This window comes from Medicago truncatula, chromosome 7, assembly GCF_003473485.1.
Source record: "Medicago truncatula cultivar Jemalong A17 chromosome 7, MtrunA17r5.0-ANR, whole genome shotgun sequence".
Taxonomy (NCBI): Eukaryota; Viridiplantae; Streptophyta; class Magnoliopsida; order Fabales; family Fabaceae; genus Medicago; species Medicago truncatula.
In genome coordinates this window covers 51,381,430-51,396,935 of record NC_053048.1, presented here as the reverse complement: position 1 = coordinate 51,396,935, position 15,506 = coordinate 51,381,430, and the positions used below count along the sequence as shown (strand labels likewise).

Genomic DNA, 15,506 nt, shown 5'->3' with positions numbered 1-15,506 from the left:
GGTACAATAGGAAGAAAAAAAACATCAATGATAAAACTAAAACATTTTTTTTCGAGTAAATAGTCAATTTTCCCTCTAAAATTGTAAGTTTCGTCAATTACCCCCTTGAAATTAACAAAACGTCAATTACCCCCCTGAAATTGCACAACGTTAATCAATTTACCCCCTCCGTCAAATTCTTCTGTCAGTGAACATGAAGTTTTGCAAATACCCCCCTGAAGTTTTGCACTTATGTGCAAAATGCCCCCCAAACTTAAAAATTTATATGTTTTTTTTCTTATCTTGATTCAAAAGATATTAAAGACAAACAATTAAAAATTAACTTTAATATTTAAACTTAAAATAAGAATATATCATCTAAAAATAACGCATAATTAATAACTTCATATTACTTTAGCAAAATGCATGTTTAGTTCAATTTTAAAGATAGAATAATTTTATTCAAACTTATCTTAAGAAACTGTTAGAATTAATTATTCATGAGGAATGAGTGTCTCTAGCTTACTTTGTTGTGAATTGGCGTGTCTCTATCTAAATAAGTCATAATTTATGGAGAATTGAACAACCAAATGGCATAACATAAACAAAATAAAATAACAGACCCCTTTAAGAATGAAAGAGCCATGTAAAGTATTAAAGTTAACTGTTAATTGCTTGTCGTTAATATCTTTGAGTTAAGGATAAGAAAAAAATATATAAATCTTCAAGTTCGGGGGACATTTTGCACATAAGTGTAAAACTTCAGGGGGGGATATTTGCAAAACGTCATGTTTACTAACAGAAAAATTTGACGGAGGGGGTAAATTGATTAACGTTGTGCAATTTCAGGGGGGGTAATTGACATTTTGTTACTTTTAGGAGGTTAATTGACGAAACTTACAATTTCAGGGGTAATTGACTATTTACTCATTTTTTATCTTTAAGATGGCTTATAATAAAGGGTTAATATGTATTTACCCCCCTCTAATTTGGGCGAGTTCCGGTTTTCCCCCTGTAAAAAAAAAAGTTTAGATTCCAACCCCGTAACATAAGATTCTTTGATTTTAGCCCCTGACACATGTGTCTGTGCATAATTGCTGACGTGGCGAGCTGAGTGGCATGCTGACTGTGCATATACGATTATGTGGCATGCTGACTGTATAATTAATTTTTTAAAATTTATTTAAAAAATATATATATAAAAATTTAAAAAAATCAGGATTTTTCCAAAATTTATAATTTACGAAAAAATATATATTTCAAAATTTTTTAAAATTATTTTAGAAAATGTTGAAATATATATTTCAAAAAAAAAATTCAAATTATTTTCGAAAATTTGGAATATATATTTTTTGAAGTTTAAAACAGATTTTTTTTCGAAAAAGAAGTTTTTTAAATTTTCTCAACAAAAAAAAAAAATCCGGATACAAATTTATTTAAAAATTTAGGAAAATTTAGATTTTTATTACGATATGTTACATATTTGAGAATATTTTTTAATATTTAAAAATTGAGGATAAAAAAAATCTGGAAATTTATTTAATATTTAAATTTATTCTTAACTATTTGTTACATGTGTTATTTGTATTGAAAATTGTGGGCATTTTTGAAAAGAAACAGCCAACCCAAAAGCTGAAAGGGGTTGTTTTCTTTATATATATATATTTCCAAAAATATTATATATAAAAAAATTCATACACTTACTATATTTTGAAACTTTCGAAAAATTTAAAAAAATCCAAATTAAATTAAAATTTTAAAAATATTCGAAAATAATAATATAAGCTAATTTTTAAATGTTTTGGTAAAAAAATTAATATTTTTTTCTTAATATTTTTATTTTTTGAAAAAAAACACAACTTTTTTTTCGTTTTTTAAAAAAATTGATTTTTTTTCTTGATTTTAAATTTTTGAAAATTAATTTTCAGTTTTTTTTATCTTTTTAAAAATAATTTATTAAACCATTACACACATGTCAGATTTAAAAAAAATAAAATAATTACACAGTGGCGTGCCACGTCAGTGTCCATTACACACGTGTCAGGTTTTAAAAAAAATTAAAATTAAAATAATTACACAGTGGCGTGCCACATCAGCGTCTGAATAGGGTCAGGGGTGTTTTGTGGAGGATCTTCATATTACAGGGTGTTTTGTGGAGAATTTTTATATTATAGGGTTGAAATCTAAACTTTTTTTTTTACAGGGGGGTAAACCGGAACTCGCCCAAATTACAGGGGGGTAAAGACATATTAACCCTATAATAAAATACGGAGGAGTTGATTTATATCACTAAACTTTATTTTTTGGAGAATGCTAATGGGTGTCTTTGGGGGCATTAATTAAAATATTAAAATTAGTAAGTTTTTATAAAAAAAAAAATAGCGTAATTACTATTAAGACAAAAATAAAAACTTATATTTTTAAGACAAAACTTTTATTAATGGATTCATTAATCATCAATGCCCTTAGAACACTGGTTAACAATACATCTATTTTTTTATTATTTACTAAAAAGCAAGCCAATGTCTATCAACTATGTATATTATATATTGCAATTACGAGTTAATAAGTTAATGGTTCATATAAATAACAAGAATTTATCGTTGTGAGCTTAACTCAGTTGGTAGAGATATTACATATTATATGCAGGGATCAATGTTCGAACTTTGAACATCTCACTACTCCACATTTAAATTTGTGAACTCTAACCACATTTGCTACTTCCTACAAAAATATAACGAAAGACTTATAAAAAGTTAAAAAATTGTTGAATTCAATTCAAATTTATTGTTTTTTATTTCCTTAACTAGTGTCATAAGGGCACCGATGCGGTTAGCATAACCCTGAATAAAAATGTTGATGTAATTTTTATTTTTTTTTTGTTTTGGTAACATGTTGATGTAAAATTTTAGGCTAAATTAATCAAATGGTCCCTCAACTAATTTCGAATTTTTGTTTTGGTCCCATAACTTTTAAAATCATCATTTTGGTCCCTTAACTTTTGCTCCATTAGTCAAATTAATCCACTCCGTTAGTTTTTTAATGTCTAAATTTTTTGATTTGATTTTAACCGTCATTTTTTATTTTTCATCATCTTCTCTCTTCCTCCTCCTCATTCTATATCAACATTTTTCCAGAATTTTTTTCTTCCAAAATAAGTCCAAAGAAACACAATAAAAAAACATGATTGTAATAAACCAAAAAATCGTCTTCTTGAATCTTGTTCTTCACAACCCATTTTACCACATGAGATCCACTTCTATTTTATTAGAACCGTTGTTTTAGATCTCCTTCATTTTCCAAACAACACAGAACCCCAACAACAACAACCTTAAAAAAACTCCAAACAAAGCATAAAAAAAACCTTTTGTTTTCTCATCCTCCTTCATTTTTACGACAACAAGACCGAACCGGAACGAACCTCACGAACAGAGCAAGACTACAAAGCAACGCCATAAAACCTTCAAAGCATGAAGAGAAACCACGCTGGACAGATAGAGAGAAGAAGCTGATAAAACCTGCGCAGGGAAAAGCCAGAAAGGTAAGCTTCGAGATCCGGAGAATCGACCGAAATTGGAGAACAGTCGGAGGAGAGAGGTGCGAATCTGAGCAGTTACGGAGGAGAACGGAGCAAAACCAACGCCGGAAGGAGAAGAAAGGTCACCTGTGCGAATATGTCGATCAATTTTCTCTTCAAAACTGATCTCCCTTCTACGAAAGGGTCGTTCTCCGTCGCGTCACCCCGCCGTCATGCAACCACCACCATCCCTATAGTCTTCGCCCATCCCTTTAGCGCGGCCCTGCACCTCTGTTCTTGTCTTGGTTTGTTCATAAATTGGATTTGATACTCTGTTGTTTCTGGTTACTATTGTATTGAATGTTTGAAGAAAGAATATTGATGGAGACCCTAGAAAGAAGAAGAAGAAGCTCAGATTGAAGAAGAAGAATATTGATGTATTGAATGTTTTAAGGAGTGTTTTAGCCTTGTGGTATAATGAAAAGAAAGTTAAATGGGTATCGACATTGACGAGAATGAAAATCAATTCAATGGGTTATGATGTTCTAAATTATTTTCTCTATCTCTAAAATTCATTCATGTTCTAAATCAGAATCATGTTGACATAGAAAATTGAGATGAATATCATATATGAATTTAATTAGGTTTTTTTTTCTTTCTTTCTGGGTTGTTGTAATGAATAATGAATATATGATGATAAAGATAAAGAAAAGGTGGAGGAAAGAGATGAAGAAAAGGAAAAAAAAATTGGTGTTGGTGATACATGTAACACCCTATTTTATTATTTGAATATTATATTGAGTTTAGGGTCTATTTATATGACTCATGTGATTTATATGATTATTGTGATGTGTTGTTGATTTATTAAGTGACTTATTTTATTATTTAATAGAATAAGATTTAAAAATAAAATAAGATTAAGTTGTAGGGACTGTTTTGGAAATTAGAAGAGTTTAGTGGAATAAATGGAAATATTATGTTATTTGGTGTAGAAATATATATGTTATTTGGTGTAGAAATATATATGTTATATGGTGCAGAAATATATTTCTTATTTGATGTAGAAATATATATGTTATAGAATATATATATATATATATATATATATATTAGAATAGAATATTGAGACTTGGAGGGCAGATTTGAAAATAAGATAAAATAAGTAGGTTAAGGATTTATATAAAAGGGGAGAGTTAGAATTAGAAAATAAGGATTACGTGAAACCTGTTTTTGGAGAAAAAGAGAGAAAGTGAGAAGTCAGAGAAAGAGAAGAGGAGCAATCTCGTAGAGACCGATCATCTAATCTAAGGTAAGGGTGAGAGTAACTTTCTCTAATTCTAAGTTGTATAATTCTGAAATTGAGTTTAGAATTGATGTTCAGATCATGAGTTATTCTTAGTGCAATGTTTTATATGGTTTTGAGTGCCTTAACATGTATAGAAATGGTTAGACAAGTTTTTGGATCAAATTTGGGCATAGGGAAGTTAAAATTGGGATTTAAGTGAGTTTTTCCCGAGTTGCTCTCTGACAGCACGTCCTGTTTCATGTTCTTGCATCTTTTTCACACGTTTCTGTTTTGAATTGGCCTTTGGTGTAAACATGAAAGTTGTAGATAATTGAGTTAGCTTTCCAGTGACTTTGGTTTGACATGAAAATGATTTTTGATTCTTGAGATATGATGAAAATACTCCAAGGAGGTCTTAGTGAAATCTTATGAAAATTCAACATAACCGTTTCTAAGTTAATCCAAAACTTAAGGAATAATTCCAGACCTCAAAACTAGAAGTACTATGAGTTCAAATAGGGTGTTTAAGAGTATTTAACCTATGTTGTGATGGATCTAATTTGGTTTGACGTGAATATCTTTGTTGGATAATTTGAAATACATATATTATGTGAATGTTGTTGTTGAATAATTTGAGTTACGTATATTTATGTGGAAAAGGTATGATATAGAAAATAATGTTGTTATACCATTCAAGTTGTTATTATTAATGATGTTATGTTGTGAAGTTGTTGTATGTTGTTGTCTTTGCTGTATTGATTATTAAATAATTAAGTTGCATATGTTGGTCAAGTTGTTAAAGTTGTAGGTTGTTGTCAATGTCGTTAAAGTTGTAAGTTGTTGTCGATGTCGTTGAAGTTGTTGGTTGTCGTTGCATTAGTTGTTGAGTCCATGCATACTCATTTACGTTGAGGGCTTGATGCCCTTGTGAGCTTTTGCTCTTTAAGTTGAGGGCTTGATGCCCTGTGAGCTTTTGCTCTTTAAGTTGAGGGCTTGATGTCCTTGGAGTGTATTTATGCTCAATACGTTGGGGGCTTGATGCCCTGATTGGTACCACATGCATGATTAAGAAGTTGAAGTTGCATTTATCGAGTTTAAGTTGTTGTAGTCGCATTGTCGTTGTCGTTAAGTTGTAATTTATCAATGAGTTGTTAATGAAGAACTATGTGAAGTATTAATATTTATTAATCGTTGTTGTTTATGTTGTTATATGATGATGTGAAGTATATGATGTTATAAGATGATGTTTATGATGTGATGTTTATGTTATATTATGATGATGTTTATGATGTGATGATTATGCTGTTACATGATGATGTTATGATGTGATGATTATGTTGTTATATGATGAATGTATATGAGGTGATGAATATGATATTAATGATGACTAGAAGTTGATCGATGATTTAGTGAAGTATTATATGAAGAATTAATGTTATTAATTGATGAAGCTTAAGTTGTTAAATGCATTTGATGAATTTATGCTTATTATTATTGAATGTGAAATCTCACCCCTTCTGCTTGGAAATGTTGCCCTTACAATTGAGTAACTTGCAGGAAATCAAGAATAGTTGTTGAAGTGAGATGATTCTCTCACGTGTAGTCGTCTTAGGGTCGCTCTGATACGTAACGGGATGGAGATTTGCTTGTTTTCCATGTGTTACGTATTTATCATGATTTTATGTTGAAGTTTTGTTTAAACTGGATTTTAATTAAATTGTTTAAGTTGAGACCGTTGTGCCAACATGATGTTAAACTTAGTTGTTTTCCGCTGCAATGAGATTTAATTTGATGACATATGATGATTGAAATAAATAGTAATTTTACTATATTCATATTTGAAAAAAGTGTAACATCCTGTTTAGTTGTTTTACTCTGATTTATGCAAAAAAATTCAAGTTGAAAAAACGGGGTGTTACAATACATCCTAAGATAAAATAGACATGTGTAATCTAATGGTCCTCTTTTAAGAAAAAAGATCAAACGGTTTTAATTAAAATAATTAATAGGATCTATGGTGGACCACTCTTAATGTTAGTCCACTATAGACATTTAGGGTTAAAGTTAATAGTCATGGACCTTTTTGAATAACGGAGCAAAAGTCGAGGGACCAAAATGATAATTTTAAGAGTTATGAGACCAAAATGAAAACTCGAAATTAGTTGAGGGACCATTTGACTAATTTAGCCAAAATTTTAATTGCATTAAAAGGTGTATTTTTGTTGCAAGGATTAAAAGCAAAAGGCTTAAATATGCAATCCGTCCCTGTAATTTGGACGCGTTTTGATTTTCGTCCTTGTAAAAACAATAAATTAAAAACATCCCCGCAAATTTTTTTTTTGTTTTAAAAAGGTCTCTGACCCCACTTTTTTGCTGACATGGGATTACTTTGGCCACGTGGCAGTTGCTGATTGTGCAACTTTTGCCACGTGGCTCTGACGTGGCAGTCCACGTCATTATTTTTTAAAAATATGAAAATTATTTTTTAAAATTAAAAAAACTGAAAATAAATAAAAAAATCATAAAAAATTCCAATTTTTTTTTTTGAAATATGAAGAATTTTTTTGGAAATTAGTGTTTTTAAAATCTAGAAATAAATTTAAGAAAAATAAAATTAAAATTTTTTGAAAATGAAAATATAATTTAATTTTCAGAATTAAAAAAAATGAATTTTCGAAAATTTAATTTTCAGTTTTTTTATGATTTTTAAATTTATTTTCAGATTTTTTATATTTTAAAAAAAATGAATTTTCAGAATTTTGAAAAAAAGTAATTTTTAATTAAAAATTGAAAATTAAATTTTCAGAGACGAATTTTATATTTAAGCAAAACAAAAAAAATTAATTAGGTTATCATGTGACCATTTCTCTACTTTTGAATCAGGTTTTTGGCAATCTCTAAACCTAGCGGCGTTGGTACCCAACACATTCTCTGCGTCAACGCTTCAGCAACAAACATGGCAGAGGAGAAGCGAAAGGAGAGAGGCGACGCTAACCGCCACACCGCAAAAAAGAAGTCGAAGAAGACTTCCGACAATCAACGGAAGAAAACTGGTCCTCGTTTGCCTTCATCTTTGAAAAAAGAGATTCAACACTTAAACCCTACCCCTGTTGATGTCGATGATATCGACAGCGATGTTTACGAATACGAAGAAGAACAACCTGAAGAAGAATCCAGAAAGAATAAGCGTTACGACCCTGTTTCTGTTAATGATGATAATGACCTTTCTTCTGATTTCGAGGTTTCTTATAATTGTTGCCTTAATTTCATTGTTCATTTCCTGTTTCATTTGTCTGAATCATTCATTTGTTTGTTTAGGATGAGAATGTACAATCTGATGATGACGACGGCGGCTACGATTTTATTGGTAAAAAGAGGAAGGAAATTGATTCAGATGATGATTATGGGGAGGAAGATGATGAGAGACATGAAAGGATGTTACAACGAATTACCGGTATGCCGAGCAAGCCTTTTGATGGTAAGAATAAATAAACTTGTTCAGCTTTTGCATATCCATCAATTGTTTGCATATTGTGAGCAGTGGCGGATCTTGCCCGAAATATTGGAGGGAGCCGCAACTATTATATCCAAATGAGAGTGTTTTTTTTTTTAACAATATATCCAAATGAGAGTTACAAATTTTTTAAAAAAAGTAAAGGTATATGATCAGAGGCATACCTTTGTATATTAGAAAAATTATGGAACATATACATTGCTAACTAAGAATCTGTCCAATCTAGCTTTTATGTGATGAAAATATCCCCAATGTAGCTCAAATCATTAAAGCCACGCTGCTGGATAGTGTCTTTGAACTGGTTAGTAATACTACTATCAATAGGATTACCTCCATTTTTTTTCCAGCTTGACACAAAACCAAATTGAAATCAACAAAAACTAACCACCTATTTCTAGAATTATCGCTGTACAGCTGACTAAAAAGATTACAAGTCAGATGCTTTTTATTATCTTGCAAGTAACCACACAAGCATACCCCTGTTGTCTTTCACTCCTTTGAATCATCGCCAGAGGTTTGGGCAGGCTGAAAACATTGACGAAGAGGTTCCTTTCAAGGCTGCTCATCTGGTTGAATCATTGCATTATTACTCCTACAAAATGCACAATTCACACATAAATAATAAATAACAAAATAAAACAAGAAAGGGAGAATAAGAACAATGACTCAAGCAAGTAATTGAAAAAGGCACATTGTCTAAGAACACAAAACAAAGAGAAATAAATAAACAATGCATAATAATTAGAATCAAGCTAAGAATTAGAGATAGAATTAGAGATGTTAGTCACCGAGTCACAAGATTCAGATTCCTCGTATTAACCCTCACATTAGCAAATTAAAAAGGGAAAAATTAAGCCTAAATTAGAAACAGTAAAAAATTTATCCATGGGCATCATGAAATTAAGCCATTTTGCTTTTGACAAACGAAATAATAGAATTGAATCAAACAACATAGGAAATCAAGGGTTCAAGCTTCCCCCAATTGAATCAAACAACTCAGGAAATAAAGGGTTCAAGTTTCCCCCAATTTTTTTTATTTCTAGGGTTCATGCAACATAGAATAATTCCATACCAACTTTGAATTGAACCAAATGATAATTTTAAAGAAAATAAACAAACAATAAAACAAACAAATTGAACTCCTGAAGTAAAAGAATCAAAATTAAAGGGAACAAAGAAGTGAACTGAAAAAACATAGAACAAACAAACAAACCTGAAAGTGACTGAGATCTGAGAGAGTAAGATAGCAGGTGCCTAGCGCCTCCACCGCGCCAGAGACTGAGACTCAAGAGCCTCATAGCATGGCCGTCGCCGAAGTTGAAGAGCCCAGTGAGGGGGTGCTAGAGAGAGTTCGCGAGAGACGGGAGGTGAATGGAGAGGGGGTACCAGAGAAGGACAAAGCATGTAAAAAAGAATTGTATCAAGGGCATTATAGTAGTTTCCTATATACAAAAAAAATCTTTTTTTTTTTGGGGGGTACCGCGGCTCCTGCGGGTCTGTGCAGAGATCCGCCGCTGATTGTGAGTGAATCCACTAGCTGTTGTTGCAGAGTTTGATTATTTTGTTACTAAAACTGTGATACACTTTTAATTTTTATCATAATGTAGGCAATAAGAAGGCGAGGAAGAATGATGTTATTCCGGAGCTATATCCAGAGTCTGAAAATAATCCTAGTCATGATGTTGTGGAAGGTGATGGACGAATTAGTATCGAGGACCTCCTTAATCCTCTTCGTGACGATCCCGATCATTCAAGACTCCGGTTAAGAAATCAACAAATTGAGAATCGTTCTAGAACTGTTCATGCACCACTTCCAAAGGCAGATCAAGCGAAGGTGGAAAGGAAGGTGGCGTATCAAATATCTAAGGAACAAGTCACAAAGTGGCAACCCCTTATTCAGAAAAATAGGGAGGCTCCTACTAAGTACTTTGATGAAAAGACAGATCTAGGGTTTTCAACTATAGGAGCAATAGCTTCTGAATTTGAACCCAGAACTGAATTTGAGAGGAAAATGGCTGCACTAGTTCATCATGACAAAATTATCGAAGCTCATAAAAACGATGGTGCTAGTCTTCTTGACATGAACAAGGTATGATTGTTGTTTATGTAATTTATGTTAGTTGGTAATCATTTTTTACATTACAGATAGTACAGGATCATAGAATATGAAACCTGATTGTCTTTTTCCAGGTTCCCATGCTTTCCGAGTTCATGATTGATGTATAACCCAAATGGTCTTGAATTTTCATTTGTAAAGTTTAACTACTTTGCGTTTAGCATTTATGAAGCTTTCTAAATTTCAAAATTCAAACATGAATTTGTTTGTTAAATTAATGGTTGTTGGATTTTATTATACAATAGATTACATTTGAATAGGATTGCTGTTCTCCCTTTTATGATTGGAAAAAACCTTGTCACATAACTGAGGAGGAATTAAGATGGTATTGTTTTTTTTTTTTTTTTTTTTGGATTTCAATAATGCCTTACAAATTATTGAATTGTAATCTCCTCTCTATTTAATGTCCCCCTCCTCTCAGTATTTTTATCGTTCTTCCTCTTAACCAACTATGTAGAAAGGTATAACAACAATGATCAGTGTTGTCAAATATCGGCCATGGCGTTGGATTGCAGCAGTGATTTTTTTTTTTTTACAACCGCCATGGTGTTTGAAGTGGGATATGGCAGCATAAAATGATAAATTTTCGGGTTTTAGCTGTTGTCCTCCATCCGCCATCAATGTAATAACATATATGACTTAGAATAATTGAATACGATTCTTTTAGGAAAATTCCATACTCAATTACTCATGCCAAAAAGTAATAGCACCAAGTACGCTGTTTAAATTTCTGTTTACAATGCTTTCATTATTTGACTGAATTTCCATTGTTTTTTGTTGTTTGTGATGCTTGATAGGTTTCTATAGTATGTGAGAAGGATAGGCAAAACCGGAATGCTAAATTGCGGAGCCTTCTTTTTCGTCATGAAATGAAGGCAAAACATGTTAAAAAGATAAAGTCCAAAACATACCATCGTTTGTTAAAGAAACATAGATTGAAGGCAGAATCTTCTCAGTTGGAAATGGATCCTGAAGCTACTAATGAATATGCCTTGAAACAAGAACGCCAGAGGGCAGAGGTATATATGTATATATAGTCTTATTAAATAAAAGAACGTAAATGATCTTAGTAATCTTTTTCTCACTTCCCAACTTATGTTAGGAACGCATGACTCTGAGACACAAACACAAAAGTCCATGGCTTCAGCGTAAAATGCAACGTGGTTTAGATAAGCAGGATGAAGGAACTCGTGCTGCCGTGACTGAACATTTTCAAAGACACGAGGAACTGACTAGAAAAAGGAATACCATGGACAGTAGCAGCAGTGATGATAGCACTTATGAAGATGACGATGATGAGAATGCTGCTGATTCTGATCCGGGTAAGGCAAACAATATTTTGCGTAAAGCAAAACAAAAGACACTAGAAGTGCTGGAGGAAGATGATGGAATGCCCAAGTCGGGATTGCTATCTTTACCTTTTATGGTAATTATTTATACTTCTTCTCTTGTTCTTCTTTTCCTGAAATAAATATTAGTTACCCAACCTCTGATGGTATATATATATATATATATATATATATATATATATTCATTATCGTCTTAAATAATACATGTCCGATTGATACTGGAAAGGGTGATCTCCAACTATGATGATTACATATATCTTTTGCGAATGTTTGGTTTCTTAAATATTTTCTTTGGTATCTTTAAAGCCTGAAATTTGTCAGTTGGTAATTTTCTGCTATTAGTTTATGACCTCCATTTGATTTGTTGTGGTATAGAGGCGTGGATTGGAGAAAAGAAAAGAAGCAACTATTGAAGAAGTCAACCTTACCGTACAAGAATATGAAGATTCCATGAAGAAGCTGGACGATTCTGGCGGCTCAGAAGATCCAAAAGTAGCATCTACCGGTGGCAGAAGAGTATTTGGAATGGCTAAAGCCCAAACAATTGGTGCTGATAATAAGGTGGAATTAGATAAGTTTTACAATAACAGTGATAGCGAGGATGACTTTGAGGCCAAGAAAAGTGGCAACATTGAGAATGACGGAAGTGATAATCTGCAGAAGGATGTCATCAATGATTCAGTCTTAAATCAAGAGAATATCGATTCTCGCAAAGAATCTGTTTTTAAGGTGATTAATTTCCTATTTTCTTGGACTGCTCAGATGTTTGTTTTACTTAATGGGTATAACACATTTTATGCATTTCTTGAAACTTGATCACAGAACTTTGATGAGATTGTAAAAAATCCGGGGCCAAAAACTACATATGAAGTTTCCATATTTGCCTCAGATACATGGAAAAAGGTATAATATATTGCTTTGTTTTAATATCTGTGATCTGTTTCTTTTATCAAAAAAAACTTTTGATATCTTCCATATACATGGCATTTTGTTGGACTGATTTACTTATAATGGGCAGGCAAAAAACAAAAATGGTATAGACACAGACATCAAGAAGTCTTCAAAGTTTACTAGGTCTGTTAGGCACAATGTAAAGGTATGCAGTTGTTGTATATGCCAAGAATATAAACTGAAATGTTGGTTTAGCTTGAATATGTGTTGTCATTTTATGTTCTAGAACTCTGAAAAAGATCAATTGGGAGAGGATAGCGATACAGATGATGAAGGGCAGATGGTCGACGGAATTCTGACTTCTGCATCTAAACCATCTTATGAACTTCCGTCTCAAGAGGAGCTCATTCGACAAGCTTTTGCTGGGGATGACGTAGAAGATGATTTTGAAAAGGATAAGCAGGAGATCCTCAATGAAGAAAATCCTGAGCCTGAGAAGCCTCTATTACTTCCTGGTTGGGGTCAATGGACTGATATACAGCAAAAGAAAGGTTTACCATCCTGGATGGTCAAAGAACATGAAAATGCCCGGATAAAAAGGGAAGAAGCCCTCAAGAAGAGAAAGGATGCTCAGTTGAAAAATGTCATCATCTCTGAGAAATCAAGCAAGAAGGTTAGTGACTCTAAATACAAGGTTTAGGACCTTTCGTATGCTTCCGAATTATAAACATCAACATGCATGCAATGGTTTGTTTTACAATATGAAATTGCAGTGAACATTACAAAGATTTGTGGTATTGCTATTTTTAATCAATATTTCTGTTACCATATGTTGTTGCAGAGAGGGTTTCAGCTTATACCAGTTTAAGATATCAGTATCTTACACCATTGATTTTCTTCTTCTTTATTACCAGGGTTATCTTTGCCAAACTTTTTACAAATTTTTAAAATACTAATATAATCAAATGTTTCTTATTTTCCTACGTTTCAAAAGTATATACTATGCTCTAATGTTGGCAGGTAACAATGCTGTTCAGAATACCTTTGAGTTGATGTAAACATCTAATGTGTACAGTAGTAGTAATGAAGCAGTAACTGTCATTCCAAAATTAGTTTTTGAGACGCATCTAGTCCAAACTGATTTCAAATAGGCTTATAATACACACACACACACACACCGTGTTGGCCAAAATCAGAGATCAACAATACTTAAGTGTTGGTCTATGCCATTTGGCTGGAGAAACTGAATTTGCGTAATCAATTTAAGTTTATATAATTTAGTGTATGTTCGGCTCCACTTTTGGAGAAGTCAAAATTGATTCTAGAGGTGTATATAATCGATTTTGTCATGTTAGGAGATTTTGCCTCCATAGCTGATTCTAACTTGAAACTAGAAATTAGAGCTTTTGATTTATACACTCAAATGTATTGTTCACTCACTTTTACATTAATGTATCCTATCATAAATCACTTTACCTTCAATTTACTTTTAGTTGGAATCAATTTTATCACCGCAAAACCAAACGTACACACACTCAGTGGGCTTGAATCATGTTGCCACTTGCCAGCCACCATTGTCTTCTGTACTGTTTATTTTTCATCTCAGTTAAGTTATTGGGCAGATTTTGATTTTATTCTTTTGGATATGACAGGCCGAGAAACTCCAAACAAAAACGGTGCCTTTTCCTTATACTTCCAAAGATGTCTTTCATCAGAGTATGCGTATGCCCATTGGACCTGAATCTAACCCGTCAACTACATTTGGACCTCTTACTCGGCCTGAAGTAAGTTTTTCAAAACAGTTCATTGGCAAACATTTTTATCCTTTTATTTTTGTGTTTATCATCATGCTGTATTGTAGCCTTTATTTAAAGTAGTTAAGAGTGATATTTGGACCGTCCTCCTTTTTGTAGTAAAGCTCTTAATTGGATATACTTACGGGCTTTGGAGGGTTCTTGTACCAAATGAACTAACTACTTTGCAAAACTACTGTTTCATGTGCACCTGTATTTTTTTATTTTTTTTTGGTGTGGCCGTCTTGTAAATACATTCTTGCATGTGCAGGTGGTGAAGAAACCAGGTGTTATTATAAAACCGATAGAATTTGAGGAAGTGAATCCTCACGTTAAACCAGAGCAACAGAGCGTTAAGAACAAGAAGTTGAATATAACCAAAGGCAATGATAGCGAAGCCATAAAAAAGTCGAAGTTGAAGGTCAAGGGAAATAAGTAAGTGGGACTGAATTTTGATTGTGATCCAGTTCTATAAATATTCACCATTTTCAGTGTATTCTTTGGAAAGATGCACATTGGAGATTGTAAGAGAAAAGAAAACCGATTTTGGTAGGGGTAAGCTTATGTCATCCAAGAGATAATAGAACGAGGGAGAATAGCTTCCCTTGAGTATTACTCCTAGTATTCAAAGTATCACAGCTTAAATTGTTGATTTACTTATAGCAAAAATGTTATTTATTTTCCAATTTGTTATGCTTTAGCTGTTAAGGTGGTTACAGAGAATCTCTTATCTGTGACAAATTTCTTATGTTGGGATGTCAGATTGTCTTTATATTTTATCTCATTTGTTTTACAGCCGTACATTAATGTTTTGGTATGGAACTTTTAGACCAGTGCAAAACCATCTTGCGATAAAATTCTAAAACTTTTAGACCTGATCTTGTTTATTTAAAAAAAAAAATACCAACTTCGTTCAAAATAATCTTGTTAAATTGTATTTAAGGGCATATGTTAAAAACTTAGAAAGTAGAAAATTTGCATTGAAAACAATTTGTATTTTTTATGAAATGAATGTATGATTTTTGTAGTAAAATCACCATATGTAGAGTCTTGACGTATGTT

At 32.2% G+C, this 15,506-nt stretch overlaps 1 protein-coding gene and 1 long non-coding RNA gene across 3 annotated transcripts; one reads left to right on the top strand and one right to left on the bottom strand.

Moving 5' to 3' along the window:
• Positions 1 to 7,621: 7,621 nt before the first annotated feature.
• On the top strand, positions 7,622 to 15,245 carry LOC11423401 (U3 small nucleolar RNA-associated protein 14). Its single transcript, XM_003625869.4, has 11 exons — positions 7,622 to 8,022; positions 8,100 to 8,259; positions 9,903 to 10,384; positions 11,209 to 11,430; positions 11,514 to 11,837; positions 12,136 to 12,489; positions 12,583 to 12,663; positions 12,779 to 12,856; positions 12,938 to 13,324; positions 14,304 to 14,435; positions 14,716 to 15,245. The coding sequence occupies exons 1-11, from the start codon at positions 7,738 to 7,740 to the stop codon at positions 14,881 to 14,883; spliced, it is 2,673 nt and encodes an 890-aa protein (XP_003625917.1). The 5' UTR covers positions 7,622 to 7,737; the 3' UTR covers positions 14,884 to 15,245.
• LOC112416291 (uncharacterized) lies at positions 8,428 to 9,841 on the bottom strand. Of its 2 annotated transcripts, none has more exons than XR_003006629.2 (2): positions 9,509 to 9,841; positions 8,428 to 8,887 (listed from the first exon to the last, which is right to left on the bottom strand). It is a non-coding gene; the product is annotated as an uncharacterized lncRNA (long non-coding RNA). The 2 variants fall into 2 exon arrangements; XR_005642866.1 differs by having other exon boundaries at positions 8,428 to 8,642; positions 9,509 to 9,833.
• Positions 15,246 to 15,506: the final 261 nt, after the last annotated feature.